General features: G+C 35.1%; 4 protein-coding genes across 5 annotated transcripts; 1 reads left to right on the forward strand and 3 right to left on the reverse strand.

The window, feature by feature from the left end:
- Window positions 1-1544: 1544 nt before the first annotated feature.
- On the forward strand, window positions 1545-4291 carry LOC108231228. Its single transcript, XM_017408150.3, has 6 exons — window positions 1545-1587; window positions 1743-2069; window positions 2378-2707; window positions 2800-2925; window positions 3153-3211; window positions 3312-4291. The coding sequence occupies exons 1-6, from the start codon at window positions 1545-1547 to the stop codon at window positions 3432-3434; spliced, it is 1008 nt and encodes a 335-aa protein (XP_017263639.3). The 3' UTR covers window positions 3435-4291.
- A 4513-nt stretch (window positions 4292-8804) lies between these two features.
- Window positions 8805-11464, reverse strand: LOC112450269. Its single transcript, XM_037977382.1, has 6 exons — window positions 11405-11464; window positions 10984-11319; window positions 9991-10338; window positions 9774-9899; window positions 9220-9266; window positions 8805-9098 (listed from the first exon to the last, which is right to left on the reverse strand). The coding sequence occupies exons 1-6, from the start codon at window positions 11451-11453 to the stop codon at window positions 9018-9020; spliced, it is 987 nt and encodes a 328-aa protein (XP_037833310.1). The 5' UTR covers window positions 11454-11464; the 3' UTR covers window positions 8805-9017.
- Window positions 11465-13294: 1830 nt separating this feature from the next.
- Window positions 13295-16079, reverse strand: LOC112450266. The gene is made up of 6 exons (XM_025004167.2): window positions 15419-16079; window positions 14999-15301; window positions 14479-14826; window positions 14237-14377; window positions 14107-14156; window positions 13295-14011 (listed from the first exon to the last, which is right to left on the reverse strand). Exons 1-6 carry the CDS (start codon window positions 15459-15461, stop codon window positions 13883-13885), a joined length of 1014 nt encoding a protein of 337 aa, XP_024859935.1. The 5' UTR covers window positions 15462-16079; the 3' UTR covers window positions 13295-13882.
- A 3383-nt stretch (window positions 16080-19462) lies between these two features.
- On the reverse strand, window positions 19463-23552 carry LOC108231263. 2 transcript variants are annotated; one of them, XM_017408191.3, is made up of 7 exons: window positions 23285-23551; window positions 21904-21970; window positions 21473-21802; window positions 21032-21388; window positions 20749-20874; window positions 20631-20668; window positions 19463-20549 (listed from the first exon to the last, which is right to left on the reverse strand). In XM_017408191.3, exons 1-7 carry the CDS (start codon window positions 23441-23443, stop codon window positions 20541-20543), a joined length of 1086 nt encoding a protein of 361 aa, XP_017263680.1. In that variant the 5' UTR covers window positions 23444-23551; the 3' UTR covers window positions 19463-20540. The 2 variants fall into 2 exon arrangements, with proteins under 2 accessions (XP_017263680.1, XP_037833306.1); XM_037977378.1 differs by having other exon boundaries at window positions 19463-20668; window positions 23285-23552.
- Between the last annotated feature and the right edge of the window lie 2336 nt (window positions 23553-25888).

The raw sequence follows: 25888 nt of genomic DNA on the forward strand, positions 1-25888 counted from the left end.
TTGTGAAGTTTATTACATTATTATGTAACCCTGCACAACATGATCACCAACAAACAGCTTCGCCAAAAACATCAAGTTTAGGTTAAAGAGGTCTGATATCGCAAAGTATTGTTATAAGTAGTTGTTTGAAATCATATATTGGATTAGAACTCAAAAAGCTCTATATAGGTGCATCTGCACACAAAAATGTTTTTATTGGTATTTTATTGTTTTTTTTATGACTTAATCTCTCATGAGAGTTTCCCATAGTTGTGACATTTTGCTCTGCAATACAAGATATCATAATTCCAATTCACTTTTGTATCATAGTTCTAGTATAGACAGAACTATGGCCACCAAAGGTTTCTCTAAATTAAATCTTTATGTCTCCTCATATGAGATCATCAGTCCAAAAAAAGGTAAAAACAAAAACAACTGGACTTCTAATCTGTAGCTGAAGACGTTTTGCTTCTCATCCAAGGAGCTTCATCAATGCAAACAGCAGAGAGTGTGGAGTTCGAGCTTTTACAGCTGAGATGTTCTGTAAACTGGATTCACATGCAGATCACACTCACTCTCCTCACATTAGAGGCTTGTTAGGGTCTTTGTTAGCCTGACTCACAGATGGGCCACTCTGGTCACATGAATGAAGGTGTTGATTGGAGTAAAACTGAATGGGTATCAGGCTTAACGCTCCATTATAGGGTTTTGAAAACTAAAATCTGAGACCTCCAAACCATCTGTCTTCTTCTTCAAAAGAAAAGGTTAAAAACAAAAACACATGGACTTTTATTCTGTAGTTGAAGACGTTTTGCAAGGAGCTTTCTCGATTCAAAAAGCAGAGAGTGTGGAGTTCGAGCTTTTAAAGCTAAAATGTTCTGTGAGCTAGATTCACATGCAGATTATTCTTACTCTCCCCACATTAGAGGCTTGTTAGGGTCTTTGTAAGCCTAACTCAAAGATGGGCCACTCTGGTCACATGAATGAAGGTATCAATTGCAGTGAAAGTGAGTGGGTATCAGGCTTAACGCTCCATTGCAGGTTTTTGAAAGCTGAAATCTGAGACCTTGTTTCTTCAATACTCCATCAACAGAAGTGATGACAGTGTTCACCAGACACATCAACTCTGTTGACAACAACATCAAGTTCACCAGAGAAGATGTGAATGACAACAAGCTGCCTTTTTTGGACTGTCTGGTTCACATGGAAAATCAGGACAGCCTCAACATTGAGGTCTACAGGAAACTAACCCACACAGATCAGTACCTTCTGTTTTGGTGAAAGCAAAATATCTTCAGCTACAGAGTAGAAGTCCAGTTGTTTTTGTTTAACCTTTTTTTTTTTGATTTATCATGTCCTGGATGACTGAGAATCAACACCAGCACGAGATCATAGGCTTACTAAGAAGAATACACTTCACATAGAGTAGGACAAGTTAGTGGGACAGGAAATGCACTTTCTTCTATATTCTGTGATAACCAATCAGAAGCATTTAACACTGTATATACCACGCCTCTCTCTGTAACTTAAATATCCTCAAGTGTCCAAATGAAGACAGAGACAAGATGATGCTTTTATGGGTCACACTGCTTCTCCTTCATCAAGGATGTAAGTTTTATATAAAGCTAATATATGTAAAATATATATAAGAGTTTCTGCACGTTTACTAAATGTGTTCCTACTAAGTCTCACTTTCTGTCAAAGTTGTTTTGTATTGCAGCCTATTTATTCTTTAATGCTTCATGATTTATTTATTTTTGCAGATGCATTGGTTCCAGTTGTCACAGTTCAACTTGGTGAACCTGCAACGTTGACATGTGATTTGCCGGACGAATGGTTGGGTCTTAAAAGTCTCCACTGGTACAAGCAAGATGCTGGGAATTCTCTAAAATTAATTACAATGCTGCGTAAAAATACAAACCCTAAGTATGGACCAGGAGTTTCACCCTCAAGATTCAATGTGACATATTATGAGAAAATTAGCAGTTTGACAGTTTTGGGAACAGTTAAAGAAGACGAGGGAATGTATCACTGTGCAGTCATCAGCTGGACTGAGAACACTTGGAGTGGGACGTATTTGTCTATAAAAGGTGAATATTTTTGTTTATTCAACATTTTACAATATTTTATTCATGCAGTGTCTTCCAAGTAAACTGTGTTATTTCCTAACCACTCAGACAACGAACAATTATTGTGATCAAGATTATTTTAGATAATTTGCCGCTTTCATATATTAAGAAATCAAATTTTCTAATTAAAGTTTATGTATGGTGTACTAATTTTGTATAAAATTTTAAAAAATGCAGTACATGTTTCTATGATCTTTTACAATACATTAGACATATCCAAAAGTTTTTAGTTTTAACACATATTCCTAAATTTGCTTTGTATTCTGAAGGGAATGATGAAAGAACAATAAACTTCATGGTGATACAGCAGCCAACACTGACAGGTCCAGTCCGTGTGGGAGACTCTGTGACTCTGGAGTGTTCTGTTCTTTATGAGAACAAGACTTGTGGACAAGAACCCAAAGTTTTCTGGTTCAGACCTGGATCCCATCAGTCTCACCCGGAGATGATCTACACTGATGACTGTAAGAAGAAACATGACCGGAGATGTGTTTATAGCTTCTCTAAGAAAGTTACATCCTCTGACGTTGGGACCTACTACTGTGCCGTGGCCACATGTGAAGAAATAATATTTGGAAATGGTCTAAATCTCCAAATTGGTACATTTGTTTTTAATTTTTTGGTGAAATATAATGCCATAATTTTTCAATGCCATCATGAATTGAAAAGTCATTTTCTTTTTGTCTTCTAGAGCAACCAAAAGATTTTACATTTATGCTGCTGCTGATTGCAGTAATCTTCTTGATCATTTCTGTTAGTTTAAATATTTGTTTCATCTGCTCCCGGACTCCAAGAGCAACACACAAACTAATTAAAGGTAAGTGTGAGTTTTTTAAAGCAAACATTTTTTTTACAATAAGTTAAAGTACAGGCTACTGTGAAAGCTTTGTACCTTTGTTCCTTACTTTTTGAATTTTCATATAGTCTTAAAAAAGTTAAACAACTAGTTTGAGCATTTTAAAATTTCTGTGTAATGTGGTTCGATTGTTGGATCTTCATAATAAAGTCAATTTTGTGCATTTCATTTTTTAAATTTATCTTCAGGGAAAGAAGACCGCATTTCAAAACTAAGACATGACAGTATGAACCAACAGGCTGATATTGTAAGTAATATCACCAAATCATTTCTGTTTCATTAAAATGATGCCTGTCATCTTAACACAATATTTTTTGTTGTAATTTTTTTTTCTTTTTCTTGCACAGGATGGAGATGACAATGATCTCAACTACGCAGCATTACATTTATCTGGAGGGAGAGCAACACGAGGAAACAAGAAGAACGAGTTAAAGATGGAGGAAAGTGTTTATTCACAAGTTAAACGTTGAATACAGTTGCTTGTCCGTGTTGGATGGTTTAAAACGTCATTTCATTGTCATGTAAATAATTGATGTTGTTTTGATTTTAGATTTCATAGAGGCTAGTTCCATAGTAAAGTTGCTTAAACGCTTACAAGATGTTAGTATTAAATATTTTATTGGAAACATGAGCAAGCATGAGGTTGTTTTTATTCTTTTAAACTTCTTGAAAATGAACTCAAATGGTTCTTTAACCCAATTTAAAACTTGTCATTAAAACTTTATAAACATTTGTCTTTTTACCTCGTTGGCCAAGAAGACTGTTGTTTTTGTTTGTTTGTCTGTCTGTCCATCTATTAGCAAGTTTACTTAAAAAAACAAAAAACAGAAATTTTGCTGAAATTTTCAGGGAATTTTGTGGGTGTCACAAAAAAATTAAAGATTACATTGTGGTAGTAACTTCTGTACAGAATTACAACAAACAAACAAAACTGTACCTTAATAATTTTTCCAAAATGAGAATATTTATATAATAAAACTATCAACTATCAACAAGTACAAGCAACATATCAGTTACAGAGAAATGTTTGGATAACACAGAAACCTAATAGCAGGAATGTGATAGCCTTTTTTTAAATCTTACAACAGTTTAGGACATTCAGTTTGTTAGTCAATTATTATGATTATATAACTTGCGAATATTGACTTTCTTCAGTTTTCATCTTGTTTCTTCTTCCAATTTTTGCGTATCTTCTAGAAAGATTCAATGCAGCATAGTTTACATTGTTTCCACTTTCAGTCTTCCACCTGGACAGCAGATATACAGGTTATTGTAAAATCAATTTGTTATATTCAACTTTTATGAATTGTGTTAGTAAAAAAAAAAACAATGCTTTTACTGTAGTGTCCTTACTTACAGTAACAGTGTGATGTCTTTCTTCTGTCCCTGATAATAAATAAAAATAAAAACTTTAAGCATCTAATTTCGTTTTTCCTTGTGATACACATCTGACTAAACAGTCTACTTTAATTCAGTCAGGACTGATCAATTATTGTTCTTTAAGAACGTGACAAAACATGATGCACACAGCTTTTGAGATCAGAACTTTACCTGTTGAGGCACAAACTTTAATTTTTCATACTTCATACTGTTTTGCATTTCTCACTGAAGAAACCTATTTAATTTTTGAAGTAATTAAACCGAATATACATTTAAATTGTTTACAAGGTGTTTTCTGAATTTGGTAACAGATGAAAACAACATGTAAAATCACAGAAATGGTCAAACAGGTTATCACAGTCAAGGGGGTAAGAAGTCACGGCACAGTAATAATTTGCAGCATTGGAAGAATTGATGTTTAAAAAGTTATAAAAACAACTCTTCTGATTGACAGATCCTTTCTCACACTGTGGGAGACTGCTGTTTTAAATGTAAATAACATCAGGATGAGAGTTTCCATCTTTTCTAATCATTTTCTTTAAAGATGTAAGTTTTTTTTTTCAATCTAATATTCATTGCCAAGTGAAAAACAAGTATACATTTTTTTATTCATATGTAGTTTTTTGATACCAAATTGTTACCTATTTTTCAAATGGTATTAATATAAAATGAAGCCACAGCTTAAATCAGAACTGTTTTGTAACACACCCTAACCAGCTTTACTCTGAACAGTTTTACATGGTTTTTTTTTTCATTTTCTTTTTTGTACAGTAGAATCATACATTATTAATTAAACATTTTTTTTAACTGTTCTAAAGCTTAAATATTGATTCTCACATGTAATTTGCTTCATATAAATTTAGCTGCAAACACTAAATATTACTGTAAATTAATGATAGCCAGTAAATTTAAAATTTTAAAAGTCTAGTCAAAACAGGAGAATTCATTGAGTTAATGGCACCATCACCTGGGAGCGACACGCTAAATTGTTTCCAAACGGTGCTTTTCCAGTCCAGGTTCTTTTTTTTCTGGCATTGTTAACTACATGCTAATTTAAAATTGTTAGCTGTTTTTTTGCTTTGTAATCTATTTTTAACTTAGCATGGTGATGGACTTGCTCTCTGTATAAGATGTTAGCAAACAAACAGATGATTTTAGATTTAACATCAAACAAACAAGAAATGGAACAAATGATTTCCTGTGTGGTTGATGCTAATAGCCAGGTCTGTTCTGAGTAAACAGCTTCAGTGGTTGGTCAAAGGCCGGTAAATAACCAATCACATCTTCTGTCTGTCAGTGTAGCTGCTGCATGTGGTTTTACTTTTTTTCTTTGGTTTCTGTTGTTGTTGTGCTTAAAGACCAGAAAAGAACTAAAAATTTATCTAATGCAAGATCACAAAACATTCTGAGAAAGTAAGATTACTTATTTGGCAATGCAACTCACTTTGTGGCTGTTTATACCAAGCCTTTATATATTGTTGTTTCAGGAGTTATGGAATGTTTGCTAAACCTACAAACAATATACTGTTCTCCTCTAGAGAGAAAACCCAGAATCAGTACACTAAGACAGGTTAAAGACCAACACTAAGTTTTTTACTGTCAAGGGTCAAACACAGAGAGCCTGTCAAACAAACAAACTAGTTGGCTGTCCAACAAGAACTCAAGAATGGTGTGAAAGCATTGTCTCACTCTGGAACACAGTAAAAAAAAACTACCATTTAAAGTTTCCTAAAACGCTGTGGACAAGGGTTCGTAATTTAAAAGTTTTCAATACATGAAGTAGTTTTTAGGTTTTACCTGCAGACAACACCAGAGTTCAAAACAGATATTTTAGAAAATTCATGATTACATCATAAGTTTCTGTTTTTAACCTGATGTTGTATATATGTGACATGAATTGGTGAAAAAAAAAACAAAACACAGCTCACTTCTTTTCTAAAAGACAGAAAAGTTTATAAGCCAGAAACACACTATTTAAAATTGAATTAAACATCAAACAATGAAAACACATTTGATAGAATTGCCACAAGACTTTTCATTATCTGACTGTAACTTAGCCACAACATTAATTTATTTAATGAAAGAATAGTTGTTGCACTAAATGTTTTCACTGGCAATATGAGGCATCAGAGATTAGGATTCCTTGTAAAAAGTTTCAACTGCAGCATGAATCTTCTGTATTTCAGCATATCCATCTTTAAGGAGACCAGTGTTTGCATTCATCTCAGTGAAGATGGCAGCAGTATAGACCCGTTTATCTGCAGCTCTCTAAGGAAATATAGAAAATCAGAAAGTTAGAAAAGGCTCCAAAAGTTGAGTTGGATAAACTTAATTGTTACATATTTACCAACAGATTTACCAATAGATCTTTCCATGGTCCACGGTTTAACTGGACTGCCACTCCAGCTGAAATAATAAAAACAATCAGTATATATATATACTATATATTATATTATATATTATTATATACTATATATATATATATATATATATAGTTACATATTTACCAGCAGATTTTTCCATGCTCCACGGTTTAATTGGATTGCAACTCCAGCTAGAATGATAAAAAATATCACAACCAAAAATAGTATATATATATATATATATAGTTTTAAAGAAACAAAAGGTTAAAAAGGAAATCATGTTATGATTCCTGCTCCAGATTTTTACTGTTAAGCTATAAATCATATTAGCATTAATAAACCTAAAACGTTTTTTATATTATTTGTTTTTTAATTTTTAATTATTAAAGTAAATTAAACAGTATGTACCTTTAAGTTTTTTACAAGCCGTTTTCTGAAATTGGTAACAGATGAAAACAATATTCATCCCAGAAATCCCAGAAATAGTCAAACAGGTTATCACTGTCAGGAGGGTAGGAAGTTGAACTCTTGTTGTTTCCCCTAAAAGTAAAAGGTAAAAGTAAATTAAACTGATTTGTTGTGTTTATGACATGATGGATTAATAACTTCTTGTACAGATAACAATATTTTACCTTATTTCCATCTTTCTATGGATTAAAAACAAATAAAGACTAAGCAAGTTCAAATAGGTTGAAACTTGTTTATATCAAACAAGTTTAGATAAAAAAGTTCAGTTTAATTGCAAATCAGCATTATTATATTGATGGAAATTGTGAGGATTTGTTTTTTCAGTTTGTTATCTTTATTATCTTGTTGTTTTGAGTTATTGTTTCAGTTTGGTTTTTCCTGTTTGTGTTGCTGTCAGTATTCACTCCTCCCCTGTCACTCTTTTGCCTTCCTTGCCACACCCATCTCCACCTGTCTGTCATTATCCCCACTCACCTGTTTCCACTTACCTTGTCACCCTCAGTGTTTTAAAAACCCGGTCACTTCTCCCACACCCTGTCGGTTCATTGTTTGTTACTTCACCTTTCTATGTTTCCCTATTATCGTGCCATGCCCTGACTTGGATTTTTATTATGTTTGAGTTGCTGCCATGTCAGCGTTTGTTTTTGGTTATTTCCTTAAGTTTAATCAATTAGTTTTTACATTTTAAGATTGAATCTGCATTCTGGGTTCTTCTCCGTCTTCACCGAGCATGACAAAAATAATAATATTAATAATAATAGCAGTAGAGGCACAGAGGGGATAATATTATGTATGTGTACATATATATACTATTGCTGTAGTTATTTTAAATCATTCTCTCGCCTGCCCTCCACCCACTACCCCCACCCCCTCTGCTGGGAGTCTCACTCACTCTTCTGCTGTCTTCTCTCCTCTCATTACTTTGTGTTCCTCAGTCTGTTAAAATAATGGGGACGAGGTGTGTGTTTATTTTCATGAGGCTTGACTCAACAATAGCAGTTTTTTTTTTTTTTGTCCTGTTATAGCATATCAGGCATATCATTTAGAGAAGATGGCTGCCTACATGTGCCAGATCAGATTTGCTCTACATTAAGGATATCTATCTCAACACTGCTGGAGACAGGCACCAGCTCCCCACGACCCACAATAGAGCAGCGGGTGAAGAAAATGAATGGAAGGATGTTTTTACTAGACACATCCTCCTCCTGCGAAGGGAAAAAACGGGTGACAACTTTGAGCACGAAAAATAATAAAATAATCCTTTTTCACAGAAAACATACCACAAATTGTATGATTTGTGTGGTTATTGATTAAAGAAACTAATGTCTGCCCCACTAATATTTATACCCAGGAACCGCTTCTGCTTGAAATATGGGCATGGTACCCTAAAAGTAGCACATTTTTGTATTTTTTCTCAGTACCATTTAAAAATAAAGTGCATGTTTGCACCCTGAGGAACAGCTTTTATAATTTATTTAACAAGTTTTTCGTTTCAGTCAGTGAAAACATTGAAAGGTCTGAAATATTAAAAGAAGTGGAAAGTCTGAAAAAAAAAAAGTTCTGGTTTTAAACTTTATCTTAATATTCAGTACAGAATTGCAACAAACAAACCAACAAAAAAAGCCGTCTTTTATTAATATTTCCAAAATTAGAATATTTATAGAATAGAACTACCAACAAGTACAAGCAACATATCAGGTATGGAGAAATGTTTGGTTAACACAGAAACCTAAAAGCAGGTATGCAATAATCTTTTAAAAAATGTTTTACAACAGTTGAAAACATTCAATTTGTTGCTCAATTATTCTCATTTAACTTGGGAATATTGACTTTCTTCAGTTTTCATCTGTTTCTTCTTCCAGTTTTTGCGTTCCTTCCAGGAAAATTCAGTGCAGCATAGTTGACGTTGTTTTCACTTTCAGCCTGGACATAAAATTAACAGATTATAGTAAAATTGTTTTTGTTATATTCAACTTTTATGAATTGTGTTGGTAAAAAATAACAGAAAAAACCCCAATGCTTTTACTGTAGTGTCCTTACTTACAGTAACAGAGATTTGTTGGCTTGAATTGTGATGTCTTTCTTCTGTCCCTGATAATAAATAAAAATAAAAACTTTCACCATCTAATTTAATTTTTACTTGTGATACACATCTGACTGAACAGTCTACTTTAATTCAGTCAGCATACTGATCAATTATTGCTCTTTAAGAACGTGACAAAACATGATGAACACACTTTTGGAGATCAGAACTTTACCTGTTTGACAAGAAACTTTGATTATTTTTAAAACTTCACTCAAACTGAAAAGTACTTAAAAATCCAAGCCTTATAATACATTGGCTTAAAAATTCACCATACTTTTATTGAAACAAATAAAAATACAAAACGTTGAAAAGGAAAACACACCATGGCTTCTTTTCTGCTCCAAATGTTTATTGTTAAGTTTTCAAGACAATTTTATTTTGAAAAATTTATTATTTTCTTAAACAAGTAAGAACATTGTCTTTCCTTTTCTTATGTTGCATGTTTCCTACTAAAGAAAGCTTTTAAATGAACTCATGATATTTAAATATCGAAGTAATTAAACAGTACGTACCTTTAAATTGTTTAGAAGCTGATTTCTGAATTTGGTAACAGATGAAAACAATATTTAAAATTACAGAAATGGTCAAACAGGTTATCACTGTCAGGAGGGTAGGAAGTTGAATTCTTGTTGTTTCCCCTAAAAAAAAAGGTAAACGTAAATTAAACTGATTTGTTGTGTTTATGACATGATGGATTAATAACTTCTTGTACAGATAACAATATTTTACCTTTTCCCACTTTGGTTCCATTTCCAAATATTATCTGTCCACATGTGGCCACGGCACAGTAATAATTTGCAGCATTGGAAGGGATCTTGTTTGGAAAATTATAAAAACAACTCTTCTCTTCTTGTTTCTCACACTGTGGGAGACTGCTGTTTTTAATGTAAATAACATCAGGATGAGAGTTTCCATCTTGGGTTCTGAACCAGACCACACTGAGATCTTCTGAACACGTCTTGCTGTCAGAATCAGAGAGGACTGAACACTGCAGAGTCTTAGAGTCTCCTGGATGAGCTGGATCTGATTCTGTCAGCTGCTGAACAACAGCATAGTTTGATGTCCTCGCAGTTTTTCCTGCACAACAAACAACAGTTTGAAAGTCAACTAAAGAAAAATGTATATATATTTCTCTTCAAATGTTTTAAATTAGAATACTTTTGAATAAAAACTTAAGTCACCTAAATTAGAATGTAGTCAGTTACATTCATGAAGTAAATTTCAGTTCTCTCCTGCTCCTGTAACACATTTATTTTGAACTTTATTTTCTTTTTTTCTTTATTCCATGGATTTTCTTGTACTGAAGAAAAATATTATTTCTCCCATATAGTTGTTTTATATAAACAAAAATGACTAAATATGAATGTAAATTAGGGAGGGGGGTGATCTTTGAATCTACAAAGTCTACTGAAAACAGGAGAATTTGAAGAATTAGTTCAACCATCATGGCCTGATTTTATTAATTAATTTTCACACCACCACCAGTAAGTGACTCTTTAAGTAACTTTTTTTTGGTGCTTTATTTGACAGAATACCTACTGTGCTTAAAATGCACATCACTGCTGCAAATGTGATTCAGGCTGATTTAAACAGGTAAATAGATTAGTTTTTAAACTATGAACAATAGTTTTTTGTTTTGTTAAATATAAGTCTTAACCCTACATTCCAGATTTACAAACAGAAGCATTGGCTAAACTTTGTAAAATTATTTATAATATTTACCTTTTACTATCAGATATGTTCCGTTCCATTTAAAAGGATCTTTCCAATCACTGACGACACAATGATAGGTTCCCTCATCTTCCTCGGTTGTCTTCAAAATTGACATCTTGCTGATTTTTTTGTCATCATCAATCTTCCATCTTGAGTCAGAAAACTCTGGTCCAAACTCAGGCTTTGTTGATTTTTCTTGTTTAATGATCGATTTCCCAATTAGTCTCAGATTATCCCCCGGACTCTGCTTGTACCAGTAGACATAATTTTTGGTGGCATTGGACCGAGTACATGTAAAGGTTGCAGGTTCACCGAGCTGAACTGACAACATTGGCATCAGAGTATCTGAACACAAAGAAAGAACAATATAACATAGAAATAGAAACACTTTAACTTCAACAACCAAAATGTTGAATTTGAAAGTACCCACATGTCTGATGAAAAAGAAGCAGCGTAACCCATAACACGATCATCTTCATCTTGTCACTTGTTAGAGACTTTGTCAGTGTTTTAATTATTGTAGGCAGAGCTTCAGTGTAGCCTAAATCCTGTACGTCACACCGTCAGATTCATCTCATTGGCTGTCACTGAACACAGATTCTGAGATAAGTACTAACACTTTCTGCCACAAACGTCTCAGACTATATTTAAAGTTTCATTCACGCATTCTAAAGGTGATGCTAAGAACAGAAATAAATATTTTATTTTAAATTCGAATTTCCAATTTGTACGAGACAGGTGCCCATGCCTTCTTTTCATGTTTCTTTTTTTTTTAAATATAAAAGTACAAGCTAAGACACACACATGCTTGAAATGCATTACTTCCTGATTTCTTTTTTTGTGTGCTTATTTTAGTGTTCTTGTTTTTTTAGGTTGTTTTTTTTTCATTTTGTAGAAATGCAGCAGTTTCTCACATGTGTGTACATGGATACTGCACGAGTCCACAGATTAATGTGGGAAATTTAATTTTGTTTTGCTGGGTCATTACTAGGAAGTACGGTGGGTGGGGGTATTCTTTCCCTCCAAAAGCAGCTTTAATTAACTCAAGAAAATCTCAAATCTTGGAGGAGAAGAAAAAAAACAAAACAGTAATAGGATGTTAGGTTAGTGCAAAACAAAGACCAAATGGAACAAAATATAAACTTTTTTTTTTTTTGCCTTTACAGTAACATGTAATGTGAGGTTCTGGGAGGAAGAGGGAAAACATAAAACTAGAGAAGAAAACCAAAATGATGGAAATTGAGGAAGAATGAATGTTGTGAGTTTAGAGAGGAGCTGTAAAGGCTCTGCATGGTAAGAAAGTGTGGCAATCTGCCATCCTGCTGCCTGGTGTGCTCCTCCTGTTTCCCTGATTGGCTGGTTTCCTGATGACACACAGCTGCTCCAAATTAGGATCAGCCTCACAAGGTTTCTTAAGGCAGTTTGGAGGAACAGACTGACGCTGAAGCATTGACTGCTGATGGTAATCTGTCTCAGCTGTTATCTGTTCTGCTTGACTGAAAAGTACTAATCAGTTTCTGTACCTGTCCAGAGTTCCTGATTCCGCCTTTTGACTTCCCTTCGCTCCAAGTTGCCTTCAAGTGAAGACCTACAAACCTTTCCGAAGCCAGCCTGCCTCCAACTTACCTGTGAGATCAACTTACCTGGGAGCCACTCACTTGCCTTGGATCTGGGACTTCACCTCCAAGCTACTTCTACTCACCACACCTGTAAGATCACTTCATCTGTCGGTACCGGCCAACTACCTGCCACTGAGAAAACCTATACTTATCTCTACTCCTCTCTCTTCCAGATCCTGACCATTGCGCTTACAAGCACTGTAAATAAAATCACTTGCCTTTTTGTAAACCGCCTGTGTCCATCCGTTTCTGGGTTACTTACCTTTGTCAAATCCTGTGAACCTGATAGAAAGAGCTTCCACATGGCTGGGCAATATGACGCTGACAAAGACACAGCAAGTATATCAGAAAACTTATTACCTCCATCAAGGAGATTGTTTTCAATAATGTTGATCGGTTTAATTGTCTCTGTCAAAATCTTTTCTTTTTTTAGCAAGAATATCAAAAAATAAAAAAACTGATGCTGATTTAGTGTCTTAAATATTGGGGTTACTAAATACAAATTAAATTTTGGTGCTCTGGATCATTATCCTGAGTCTCTAATGACCCTATGGCCTTGGGTTTGCATTGCAATGCTTAGTTATGTGTTCAATGAAGATATGAATTGTAAAACATCTCCTTGACTCCAGCTTCTGTTTACACCCTACAGACGTACCAGACTAAAGATGACATCTGACAGCAGTGACAAAAAAAAAAATATCTACTTAAGATTTCTGCTTTATTTACATACAGAATTTGTGAACAGAGATGGAAAGAACCTGTGATGTGAAAAGCCACAAACTATAATATAATTACAACAGCAGATAATGGAACATGTTGCGTAATCAGTATGGTATTAAAAGCCTAAAACATAAGATGTAGTTTACAGATCATAGAAAATAAGAACTGGAAATGTATACTTTTGTGACTAAGTGTTCAAAAATAACCTTTTCCATTGTTGTACACACACAATGCACAGCAGAAAGGAAAGTAAAAATGATCTTGAAGGAATCATTGCCACCCACAAATGTCTGTTTGAAAGATTAATCACCAGTGGAAAATATTAAAGACAAAGGCCAATCTTCCAAATTATTGTTCCAGTAAGTTATATAAGTGTGCAATGTTCAGAACATGAGAAATAAATCCAATTGAAATGTGCATAACATGAGACAAATGAGTAATAGAATAATACAACATATACATATATATAAACTATGTAAAATTTGTTCTCAGGTATATTAAAGGGAAAAAAAAACCTTTCCACATAGTGTACAGAAAAAATTCACAAAAATACCAATTTGTGAACATATTTAAGGACTGACAATGTTGACTTCTGTGTAGATGGCCTCTTGTTCTTCAGATGTGCTCCTTCTCACACTTTTGCTCGTTTTTCTCTTGGTGTGAACTGGTGCAGAATAAACCACTAACTCTTCATCGATCTGAGGGCGTGGAAAAATTTTATGAGACACAGAAGATAAAAACACATATTAAAAGACGTTAATATGTCGCAGCAACATTTTTTCTTCATTATTACCTGTTGACTTTCCTGATTTCCCCCCAGGGGTGCTTCCAGACCAGCAGTGGCTAAATAGTTAAATAAAAACAAACATCTAAAAGAATTTCCAGAAAAAGTTTGATAGATCAATATATGAGTGACTACTTACCATTAGAATTTCCTTTTGCCTTTTTCTCAAGTTGTTTGATTAAGTAAATGAGAAAGGCTATTATAACCAGACAAATAGCCAAAGCACCACATAGCAGATAAAGAACTGTATTATAATTCTTTGCATCCTGTGTGTTTACTCCTGAGATGAAATGAACAAATGGTGATAAGTAAGTGTGGGCCAAATAATAAATTAAAATCACACAGAACCAGATTTCAATGTAACAAAGAAATATCAATTACCTTCATTGTTAAGTCTTGATTTATTTTTTAATCTTGTCTCCTCAGACAGAGCCTGATCACAGGAATACATCTGAACACCAGAGAAGCTGAAGTTCTTTAAATAGCTGTAGAAACACTTCTTTGCTGTAATTCCTTCAGAGGTATTTTTATATTTAATTCCTTCATCTAACTGAGCGTTGCCAACATTTGAATGAGTCTGAATCAGTTCAGCTCTAAAACAGTACATATTGTTGTCTACAGGACATGATGTATTCTTAAAGTCACGGAGGACCGAACACTGAAGAGTCACTGAGTCTTTTGAGCCGACAGAAACAGATGAAGGGGCTCTGGTGACAGCCAGTTCCAGTTCTCAATAGAAAAAAAGAAAACAAAAACAGAATATTAATCAAAAGACAAATCCCAACTTAACTTATAATTATCATTTTTCAACTTGTGTATATATATAAAACATAAATCAAATTTGAAAGAAGTATATATTTCACATCGCTTGTGACAAATCACAGATTTGTTGCGTACTTACCTTTAACTCTCAGATATGTTGCCTTCAAATATGTCGTGTTTTTTTGATAATTTCTCACACACAAATAAATTGCAGAGTCGTTTTTTGTGGCTTTAGTGATTTTCAACTCAAGAGTTCCAGCTCCTGGTGCAACAATAATGTGAGAATAAAGACCCACAGATGGTTTTTCAAGGTTTTCTGAAGAGTTTCCAAAAACAATCCTCATCCAGAATATATTTCCAGCAGACCTGCGTGGGCAAGTCATCTTCACTTGATCTCCGACATGAATAATTTTTGTGTCAATATTTCCATCATCTGCACAACCTGAACAATCATCACACAAATCAGTTTAAGAAGCAGAGACAAAGAGATGTATGTTCTTTTCTGTATTATGTAATATAAATTATGCACATTTGAATCAAAATTGATGAGTCTACTTACATTTGTCTCTGAGCATCATCAGTAAACAAATTATTACCAACATTTTCTGGGTTTCCTTCTGAAGACTGCTCTTTTCGATATAATTCACCTCCGTGTTATCATATAAACTGGGAGGAGATAGTCTGAGAGCAGTTTGATTGGCTCTTTTTTAGAGTTGACATTTTGTTGTTTTACCACAGTGGAAATAGAACGAGCTATATCTCCAACACATACACATGAAAGAAGAAACAGCAGCCAGGTGATGTCATCACATTTACAACTCTCCATGTGGTTTTCTGTAAGTGGCACTAAAGGAAGACAATAATCAGTTGATGCAGTCCTGCTGATGGTAAGATCTAGGTTTAGTCAGCACACGATCCTGTCATCAGTGTCAGTTTCAGGTTAATGCTAAGAAAATCACACAAATGCTCACACACACCCATGCATGAATCACAGGAAACATTTGTGAGATGTTAAAGCTTGTGGCTCAGTCTAACTTAAAGTAAACTGTGATTGGCCAAACAAACCATATAATGAAAAAGTTGAAGAAAAAAAATGAAATAACAGTTATCTTTGATTGGCAGCAATACAGTACCAATACCAACAATACCAATATTTCACATAATGACAAAATAATCTATGGCAGCTAAATGCAGTTTTAACTTCTGCTGACAACAGCTTGATTTGGTGAATCCGCCTGCTGTTGCAAACTTAATGAACAGAGAAAAGAGTGAAGGAGAGTGGGACTGGGTTTGCTCTTTTGCTATTGCTTGAATAAATAGTACAAGTTAAATAGTAAATGGTCATTTGGAAAACATTTGCAGAAAAAAAAAAAAAAATTCCATACTGACAAATAATGTCAGTGATTTTTAAACAGTGGTTTGTAGTTGTTGGTGATGTTGCTTGTCGGCAGAAACCATAAACTGTTAATTTATAGAATAAGTCTTCACAGTTTACAGGAACTGCCATGATGCATTTTTGGAACCGGAGTCTGTGTACTAGAGATGTAGGGTTTAAAGTGACACATACACAATGATGGACTATCATGGTGTTACAATATTCCATTTGTTGTATGTCAAACGAAACAAAGGCATTAGACAAATTTTGTTACATTTATTTATTGCTCATCAATGTACATTGTCCTTGTCAAGAAAAACAAAAAACAAAATACCCCCCTCCTTCACCCCACAAAATGATAATATATATATATATATATATATATATATATATATATATATATATATATATTGTGTGGTGGGCAAATTGGGGAGTAATAATATGTAACACAAAATTGAGGCCAAAATAGATACAAAACCCACAGCTTTGAAGATGAAGTTAAAAAATTTATGACTGGAAAATTTTGTTGTTTGAAATTTAACCCTTTCATGCAAAATTTTGATAACTTCAGCCAGGTTTTTTTTTAGAGTGACTGAAGTCTGTGTGCTGCTTTAGGCATTTTTTTCTCAGCCCATGTGTTCATTCTGTTATTTCTTTGTTAACTCAACAAGAAACAATTGATCTTAAAATGTATGTATAAATATTTCAACCTGGAGAGACTCATGACAAAGAGAAGCTGCAATTAAATGGTTTTATTTGACATTAATGATATAAGATATTTGGCGCTCAGACCTCGGTGGAGGACGCGAGTGTCGACAATAGCAATGCGCTTCGACGAGAAGCTCAGGTTGGGCATTAGAGGCGTCTTCCCCAGGCCGGACACTGGTGGTGGAGATTGAAGAGGGGAAGGAAGCTTGAGGGAGCTTGGAAACTGGGGGTGGAGAAGGGGTGGAGGTGGGCTGAAGTTCGGCCGGTGAACGGATGGGGCCATGATCGAGGTCTTTTAAATGAAGGCTTGCTCGCTGATTGAATAGGCTGGAGGCGCGGTTGGACGCTGATGGGCTGAGATGGAGGCGCGGTCTGATGCTGATAGGCTGGAGTAGAGGTGCTTGACGCAGCGATTAGATGCAGGTGAGGCTGAAGCAGGTCTTCCTGTCTGAATTTACGCCTAGGCTTCATGACAGCAAGTACATAATTTAGTAATAAAAACAGACATCACAATGTTTTGTTCAACCATCACACAGTCAAATATGTTGCAGAGGTGGCAACAAAGAAATTTCCCTTAAATTGTTACTTGAACAACAGACTGAGATCAATTATAAACTAAACTTTTTAAGTTTTATTCTGCGTTGTCGCTGGTATTACTTTAAAAGCACAACACCTTTTAGATGTGAGACAGCACAGCTCAGACAAAGCTTTAGCCACCAGTGACACACAATTGGTGCATGGAAACTTTTGCACTGCTGTGGTTTGACTCTCAAACAGGGGTGTGAATACAGAGGGGCTTTTCTTCCTGTTTCACTTCCTGCATGTATCTTTAAAAAGTTAAACTTCTTTTTATATTTACTATAAATACACTGAAGGTATTATGATATTATTATCAGAACACCTCACAGGAGTCATTAAAAGACACAGATGAGATGATTACAACCTTCAGTCTGTTCAGTCTGGCTGCTTTGAACATGATGCTTCTCTGCACTTTGGTGCTTTTCTCAAGTAGTTGTTAATGGTGATGATGTTCACTGTCCCAACATACATATACACACACATATATATATATACACATATAAGCAGAGAGAGCAATAAATCTATGTGGTTAATGTTTTTGATTGAAACATTTATTTTTGCCAATTCAGTTAACTAAACCATTGTTTCAGTTAGCCTTTGAAGACTCTTTTGGCCTTTATCACATTTTATATTTTGTTGAAGGAAACAAAATGAGTTCTGAGTAAACACTTTCAGTGGTTGGTCTAAGGGCGGAGAAATGGCTGACCACAGCTCCTGTCAGTCAGTGTGGCTTCTGCATGTAGCTTTGTTTGTTGTTCTCATGACAGTTGTTTCTATGAGACCAGTGACAGAAGATTTTATTAATCTGGAAAAAAATATTTGAAATAACAATTTAAAATTTTCTAAGATAAATTACATTTAATAAATAGGATGCAATTTTTGCTTCTGCACTCATGAATGTTGAGCTAGACGGTAACAAAGTCCTCTTTGTCTGAAAAAAATTTCAGAAGCTAAAAAAGAACAAAACAAACAAACAAACAAAAGACAGACATTTTTACAATACATAGAGTGTTAAAATGTCTGTGACATTAGTAATGTTAGACATGCTGATGTTTGGTGCTTAGAGATACAAAGGTTTTCCCCTTCTCATGTTATAAAATGGTCATATGACAATGTCAAAATGATCCTAAAACCTAAAAAAATTGGGGTATGATACAGACCAAAATGAAAACAGAAAGTATTATGACTGATAGTGAGCACAATCAACATTTGTCAGTGTGAGCTGCTAAAACACCCCGGTCTACAACAGTGTGTCATCATAAAATAACACAAAAAACAATAGGAGAAACAAATTGGTTTAGGTCATGTTAAGATAATGATAAGCATAATACAGTGGGGAATTAAAAAATATGATTAGTTTAAAATTAATCAATGTCAACGTCTCAAGGACTTTATTGAAGGTTTAGTTTCTTTTCTCAGCGACACCACAGGCCTCCTGTGTGTGAGTGTATGGTTGTCTGTCTCTGTGAAGCCTCATCAACCTGTACAGGGTGTACCCCGCCTCTCACCCATTGACTGCTGGGAAGGCTCCACCCCCCTCTGCAGCCATCGAGACAAAATGAGTGGGTGAGACTACGCCCCCTCCAGGTCAGTATTAAGATCTCAGCTTCAGGACATTTCTGCCTTGTAATATGTACAATGATTTAACATCTCTGGAATCATAACAACCTAATTTCTCTGACTTCAAATTCATAGAACTGTCAAAATGTTAAACAGAAGAGCTGCTGAAAGTAAAGTTATTAGTTTTGTTGGTATTTGTCCAAAGCAAACTGGACAAACATTTCTAAGTGACCAACAGACTGAGATTAAAACAAAGTCACAAAAGAATAACAATAATATATATTTATATAAACAGTTTTAAAAATGAATAGTTATTTTTTAGTTTTCAAAAACTGTTTCAACACAGAGAAACACACAAAATCATTATGAAGAATGGAAATAGTCAGTTTATTTATTTATTTATTTTACCAGTTTTAAAATCAGACTCAAACATATTTTTTCTCATCATTAGAATATACAGTTTACATTTTATATTTTCTGTCTTTACCAAAATATTCTTGTTTATTCATTCCTGACAGAATTTGCAGCTCAAGTTAATATATTATTCATTTTACATTAGTAATATACAAAAACAACATAAACAATTCTGGGTTTTTTTCCTATCACAAAATGCTGCAACATAATGCACATAAAAAATCTGGACATCATCAGTTAAGCTGAACTGGTTGGAATAACTGACAAACATATAGGCCTGCAGTTTATATGAGTTTTTGTTTACAATTGACTGTTCTGTACAGTGTCACCACAAGGGTAACAGTCTTTGTTTTATTATAATTATGTATTTTTTCTGTTCCTGATGTAAATCTGCATTTAAAATTTTCAGCTCCAACGATTTTCATGTATCAGTTAAAAGTCATGATCCTTAACATTTGCAGAATTATTATTCTGTTTCTAATCTGCTTACATCACTGTAGGTGACCTCTGAAGTTTGTACATTTCTTCTCTTTGTCAGGATTTGGGTTTTTGTTGTTTTTTCTTTGTAATTTCCTTTGCATTTTGGGTTATTGTTTCCATGTTTTGTCTCTGTATTGCTTCTGTCTTTTGTGGTCTGTCATCATTCACTTCTCCTCTGTTAAGCTCTTGTCTTCCCACCACGCCCATCTTTACCTGTTGCTAATTGTAATCACTCACCTGTGCCCACTTCCCATAATCATCCTCTCCTTTAAAAGCTGGTCATTCTCTCCATTTCCCCATTGGTTCTTTGTCTCTGGTATGTCTCTCGTCTCTTGTTGTCTGGTTCCCTTGCCTTGCCTCGCTTCGCCTTTTTGTTTTATTTATATTTTGAATTTTTGCTGCCACGTCAGCCTTTTGTTTTTGTTTGTTTATTTTTGAACAGATTTTCATTTTTTCTTTAATGAGTCTGCACTCTGGGTTTGCTTCCTTCTCCACCGGCCTTGACATTTTTTGCTCCTTGAGTTTTTCTTTGGGTGAATGTTAGTGCAGAGTAAACCAATGACACCTAATCTCTCTGAGGAAAGAAGCAATTTTTAAATGAATATTGGGAGAGGTTCAGAAGTTAAAAAGTGCTGAGAATAATATTCCACTTTACCTTTTGACTTAGCTGATCCACACTGGCTGTTACAGCATCTTTTGAAAGAACAAAAAATTAATTTGAATTAAGTTATGATTAACTTTTATCATATATTGTTTGATGCTTAATAACTTACCTTTGGCACAACTACAAGTTTTCTTTTTGATGATGTAAGTGAGGATGAAAATAACAACCACACTTGCGATCAAACTGGCAGACAACAAAAACAGAGCTGTTTTCTGTAGATTCCACACATTTAACCCTGGAAAACAGGAGTAGCCAGTACAGTTAATGAACTTGTGTTAAACTGAGATTTTTGATAAATATTTAGTTCAAAATAAACAACCATCAAGCTTTGTGATTAACTCAGATATTTCTATCAGTTTCTAAATAATCTTTGTTACTGTACAAAGCCTTACCTTCACTGTCCAGTCTTGTTCCATTTCCAAATAGTATCTCTCCACATGTGGCCACGGCACAGTAGTAAGTCCCAGCATCAGAGGAGCTGAGGTTCTTAGAGAAGCTGTAAGTACATTTCTGTGCAGACTCTGCCTCAGGACTCCTCTCACATTCATCACCACTGTTTCCATGAGTATAAATTAAACTGGGATGAGACTCATCTGAACCAGCTCTGAACCAGTAAACACTGTGATTTGACACACAGGTATTTTTTTCAGTGTTAAACAAGACTGAACACTGTAGAGTCACAAGGTTCCCTGGACCAACTGGATCAGATGGAGGGTCTTGAATGATGGCAGTAATGCTTGGCTCTGTTCCTACAAATAAAAAAATGTACATGCTTTATTCTCTTTAATTAGAACTGTACTAAAACATTCTAAAGACAAATTTATTTTGTTTACCTTTTATTATCAAAACATCTCTTTTCATGAACGTCATGTTGAGCATTTTGACTTTTATACAGTAGTAAAGACCAGCATCACTTTGCTTAGTGTTACTAATATGCAGAGTAAAAGTTCCTGGTTCTTGTTTGATTGTGATGTGAGGAGTCTTCTTAACAAAATTATAATCAAAGGAGAATGTTCCTCCTAAGAATTCAGGCCAGTTTCCAGAAACAAGTCTGACCCAATACAAAAATGCGTCAGACTCAGATGTCAGCCGGGGACACGTCAGCGTCACTTCATCTCCAACAGCTACAGTTTTTGTTTCAAATATCAGATTATTTGTACAACCTGAAATACATGACAAGCAAACCAGTCAGAAAGAAGTTTGAAAACATCATGGACATCACAAGTTGCTAAAAATGTGGAAGAAAGTAAGATTATACACTTACATCCAACTCTGAGCATCAGCAGTGAATAAAAGATGATCAGCATTTTCAAATAATCCACATGCGGCTGCTGTTGGTAACAACAAATCATCAACATCACAACACAATTCACTTTAATGTAATGTTATAAAGTGGGAGGGAACTATCATAAAACAAGCTGATTGGCCTTTTGTGATGCCATTTTACCTTACTACCACAGTGGTAATACGTAATAGCAACAATCTTTCTACGCCAAACACATAAAACAACACCAACACCAAGCTCTTGTTTCATGTTTCATGCTGTGTTTCCATCACTAACACTGAATGTGGGCATTTCAGTGTTTTGCACTAACCACTTTCATTGCAGCTTCCTGAGTGGCAGGGCGGAGCTATTGCTCGCGGCTGGTTCCTATCCTGCTGTTGAGCTCATGGCTATATAAGGCTAGGTGGAACCTATACTATATGCTGAAACATTGGTTACCATTCAGTACTAATTCACAGCCCTGAATTAGGTAATTCTAAGAAATATTAAGTTAACCTCTGTGTGATCTTTGCAGGCCTTGACTCCAGTCTCAGAATCTTGGGTTCTTTCACCTCGAGTTTCTGGCCTCCCTGCGTCTCTCGGTATCTCTCATTTCCTCTTTGAAGTCTGTTACCTTTGAGGACCCACTATCTGGAAACTCCAATGACAACCTCTACAAGAACCAAACGGCCTGACATCAACTCACCCAGCCTTGTGTCCTGCCACTCATTGTCGTCTGCTGGGAATTGCTCCTTTCAGCTCATCGGTTGGCCTTAAATAAGCTGACTGTGGGGAATTGGTTAACCAGACAAAATTATGATCTTCTTCCCTGAGATTCACCCTTTTTTCCCTGATGGCAATACTGTTCCAGTAGCTGAGAACAGATAGTGATCCAAAAGCCCTCAGGTTAACGATCGCCCAATGCCCTTACTTTGTGATGAAATTGCTGTTATAGTAAGTCTGGTAAATCTTCGAAATCCAGGAGTAGGATTTCAGGATGATATTTAAATAAATCATTTTGCTGAACCACCTTTTCAAAACCTCCCAATATTTACAGAACCAAGCTCCTTGTATCCATGACTTTGTGTAAATTTGAATAAATTGACTTCTGAAGTCTCAGGAAAACTGACAAAAATTTATCACAGAGTGTCTTTCTATGCTTTGCTTTTTATTAATAATGATGCATTGCAAGATACAGCTTTGTGGCATAAATCAGTAGCTGAAAAGGTTTAAAATCACTTCAATAGAATAAAATTTCCCAATCAATAATAACAATACATAAAGCTTCCTAATTAATTTACTTCCCCTCAGGCCATAGCTGTAAAGTTTAAATATATAAAATTTTTGGTTAAGATGGAGAAATGCAAGTTTAATTTCCTACCATTCTAGGCTGAATGTCTGCAGTCTTGTCAGATGAGGCAAATTGGCAGATCAAGCTTGATCCTTTGGCAATCTGGGTTGAAACCCCTGATGGCTGGGACTTCCTTTTTTGGATTTTGTCAAGGTCCTGTTGGTTTTCTTCACATGAGACAGCACACATAAATCTCCTTCTTGTTTCTTTGCTCGTCCCCAAAGTTTCAGAGTATCTCTTGTAGATTTCTCAATGTTTGAATAGCAAATCCTCGGAGATGGGTATTTCCTGCCTCAAGTAACTTCCTCTTTACCCTAGTAACCTGTCTGGAGACAGACAGTGACTTCCAATGTCCCAACCGTCTTTTCTCACGGCAACTTCCCCATTCTGTCACCTACTTTTCACTTACTTTTCAGCTGTGGCCTTACACGCTTTAAAGCACATATTTTACGACAATCACTCAATGACAATCATAGCATATAATAAATCAACAATCACATAATAATCACTTAATACTGATTATAGCTTGTACTAAAATCAATTCTTTCTGGTTTGGGACTTCTAATTGTTTCATTTCCCTATTGTTATGGTGGAGCATGGTGAACCCAGCATGCAGACTCATCACAATGTAAAAATGAAACTAATTTATTAACAAAACTTAAAGGAAACCAAAAGGCTGAAGTGGCAGCAACAAACAAGATTACAAAAACTTACAAAACGATGGCGGTGAAGACATGGAACAAGGTGAATGGACGTTGCTTGAAAAAAAACCCACAAATGCAAAGACGACACACACCATAGAGACGGAGAGAAACAACCAGAAGGAATAAACCAGTGAGGAAGTGGAGAAGATGACTAGGTTTTAAAGACGAGGGTAATCAGGGAACGTGGGCACAGGTAAGTGATTACAAAACTTGGGACAGGTGTAGATGGACGTGGCAGGCAAACAAGAGATAAACTGAGGAGAAGTGAATGATGACAGGAGAACAAAAACCCATAGAGCAAAAAACATAACTAAGACCAAACTTAACATAAAGACGACAAAATAAAATAAAAGAAACAACAAACCCAAACTGAAACATGAATCACATGAAAGCATAACCCCTGAAAACAGAAAAACAAAGCACCAAGAACCAAAGCCAAAAATAAACTCAAAAATACTTAAATCCATGACACCTATCTAATTTCCATTATCAACTTATACCCATAATATTAAAATATTAAATATAATCTGGTACCTGATCAATTGTTCAATGAATGATTACTTGATTATTGCAGAATGAAGTGATTATTAATTTTACCATTCAACTCTGTGATTCACAGTATGTATTTTGTTTTCTACTTTAAATTCAGTGTTCAACTTTCTGTACTAGTAATAGCACTAGGCTTTCAGTGGAGGGCTCCCTGCTTCAGCCTGACTCCAGGAAAATACCCAGGGTTATGTAATCCAGACAAGGTGACCTGTTTCTCTTTTTCTATCATCAATCTCTTCAAATCACCAATCATTATCAAGGCAAAACTGGTACCAACCACCAGCATGTTTTTCTTGTTAGTGTTTTCTTTTGTTTTGTTTTGTAACTAGATTGTCTGCTCAAAGGTAAATCTTTTTCAGGAATGTTCTAGAAACTTTTGAATGACCTCTATGGCATGAGCTCAAAGAAAATGCTTCAAATATCTGAAACACTAATCTAAATAGGAAGAGAGAGAGAAAGAGAGAGAGAGAGAGACAGAGACAGAGAGAGAGAGAGAGAGAGAGAGAGAGACAGAGAGAGAGACAGAGAGTCAGAGAGAGAGAGAGAGACTAATGTAAATGTTGTAGCTGCCAGCCAATTAAAAAGCCCCACATCACAAACGATGGCCCACCCACTCTGTCAGTCACTGAAGCAGGAAACTCAACATAAAGAGTAGAGCGGCTGGTTGTTGTTCACTCCTCTCATCCTTCGCAGGACATTACTCTTACTTTCAGTATCACACACACACTTCAGCAAAAAAGTTTAACTTTGCATGTGTCCCTGCCTAGACTTGTGTTTAGAGCAATAAATCCATGATTGTGTGACACAATGTTGTCTTCAGCCTTTATAATGCATGCATTTCATCACACACATGCAAATTTAAACTTGTTTGCTGTTTTTTGCTTTGTAATCTACTTTTTAACTTGGCATGGTGATGTACTGGCAGTTTGTCTAAGATGTGAGAAAACAAACAGATGAATTTAAATTTAAAATCAAACAAACAAGAAAATGAACAATGTACTTCATGTGTGGTTGATGCTAATAGCCAGTTCTGTTCTGAGTAAACAGCTTCAGTGGTTGGTCAAAGAGCGGGAAATGGCCAATCACAACTGTCAATGTAGCTGCTGCATGTGGTTAGGTACCACTGAGGTAAAAAAAAAAATACTCTCAGACCAAATGTTAGGCAGGGACTTGTTTTTCTCACACTTCTGTCTCACTTCATATGGTTGCTTAATGAGTGTTGAAAAGTTATGCTAAACAAATAACAATTTGTTTTCCTTCAGAGTGAAAACCCAGACTCAGTACACTAAGGGTGCATTCGCTCTGGCCCTGTTTAGTTCGCTTTAATTGAACTCTAGTTCATTTGCCTTGAAGGTCCGGATCATTTGGGGAAATGTGAATG

Source organism: Kryptolebias marmoratus, linkage group LG9 (assembly GCF_001649575.2).
Source record: "Kryptolebias marmoratus isolate JLee-2015 linkage group LG9, ASM164957v2, whole genome shotgun sequence".
Classification (NCBI taxonomy): Eukaryota; Metazoa; Chordata; class Actinopteri; order Cyprinodontiformes; family Rivulidae; genus Kryptolebias; species Kryptolebias marmoratus.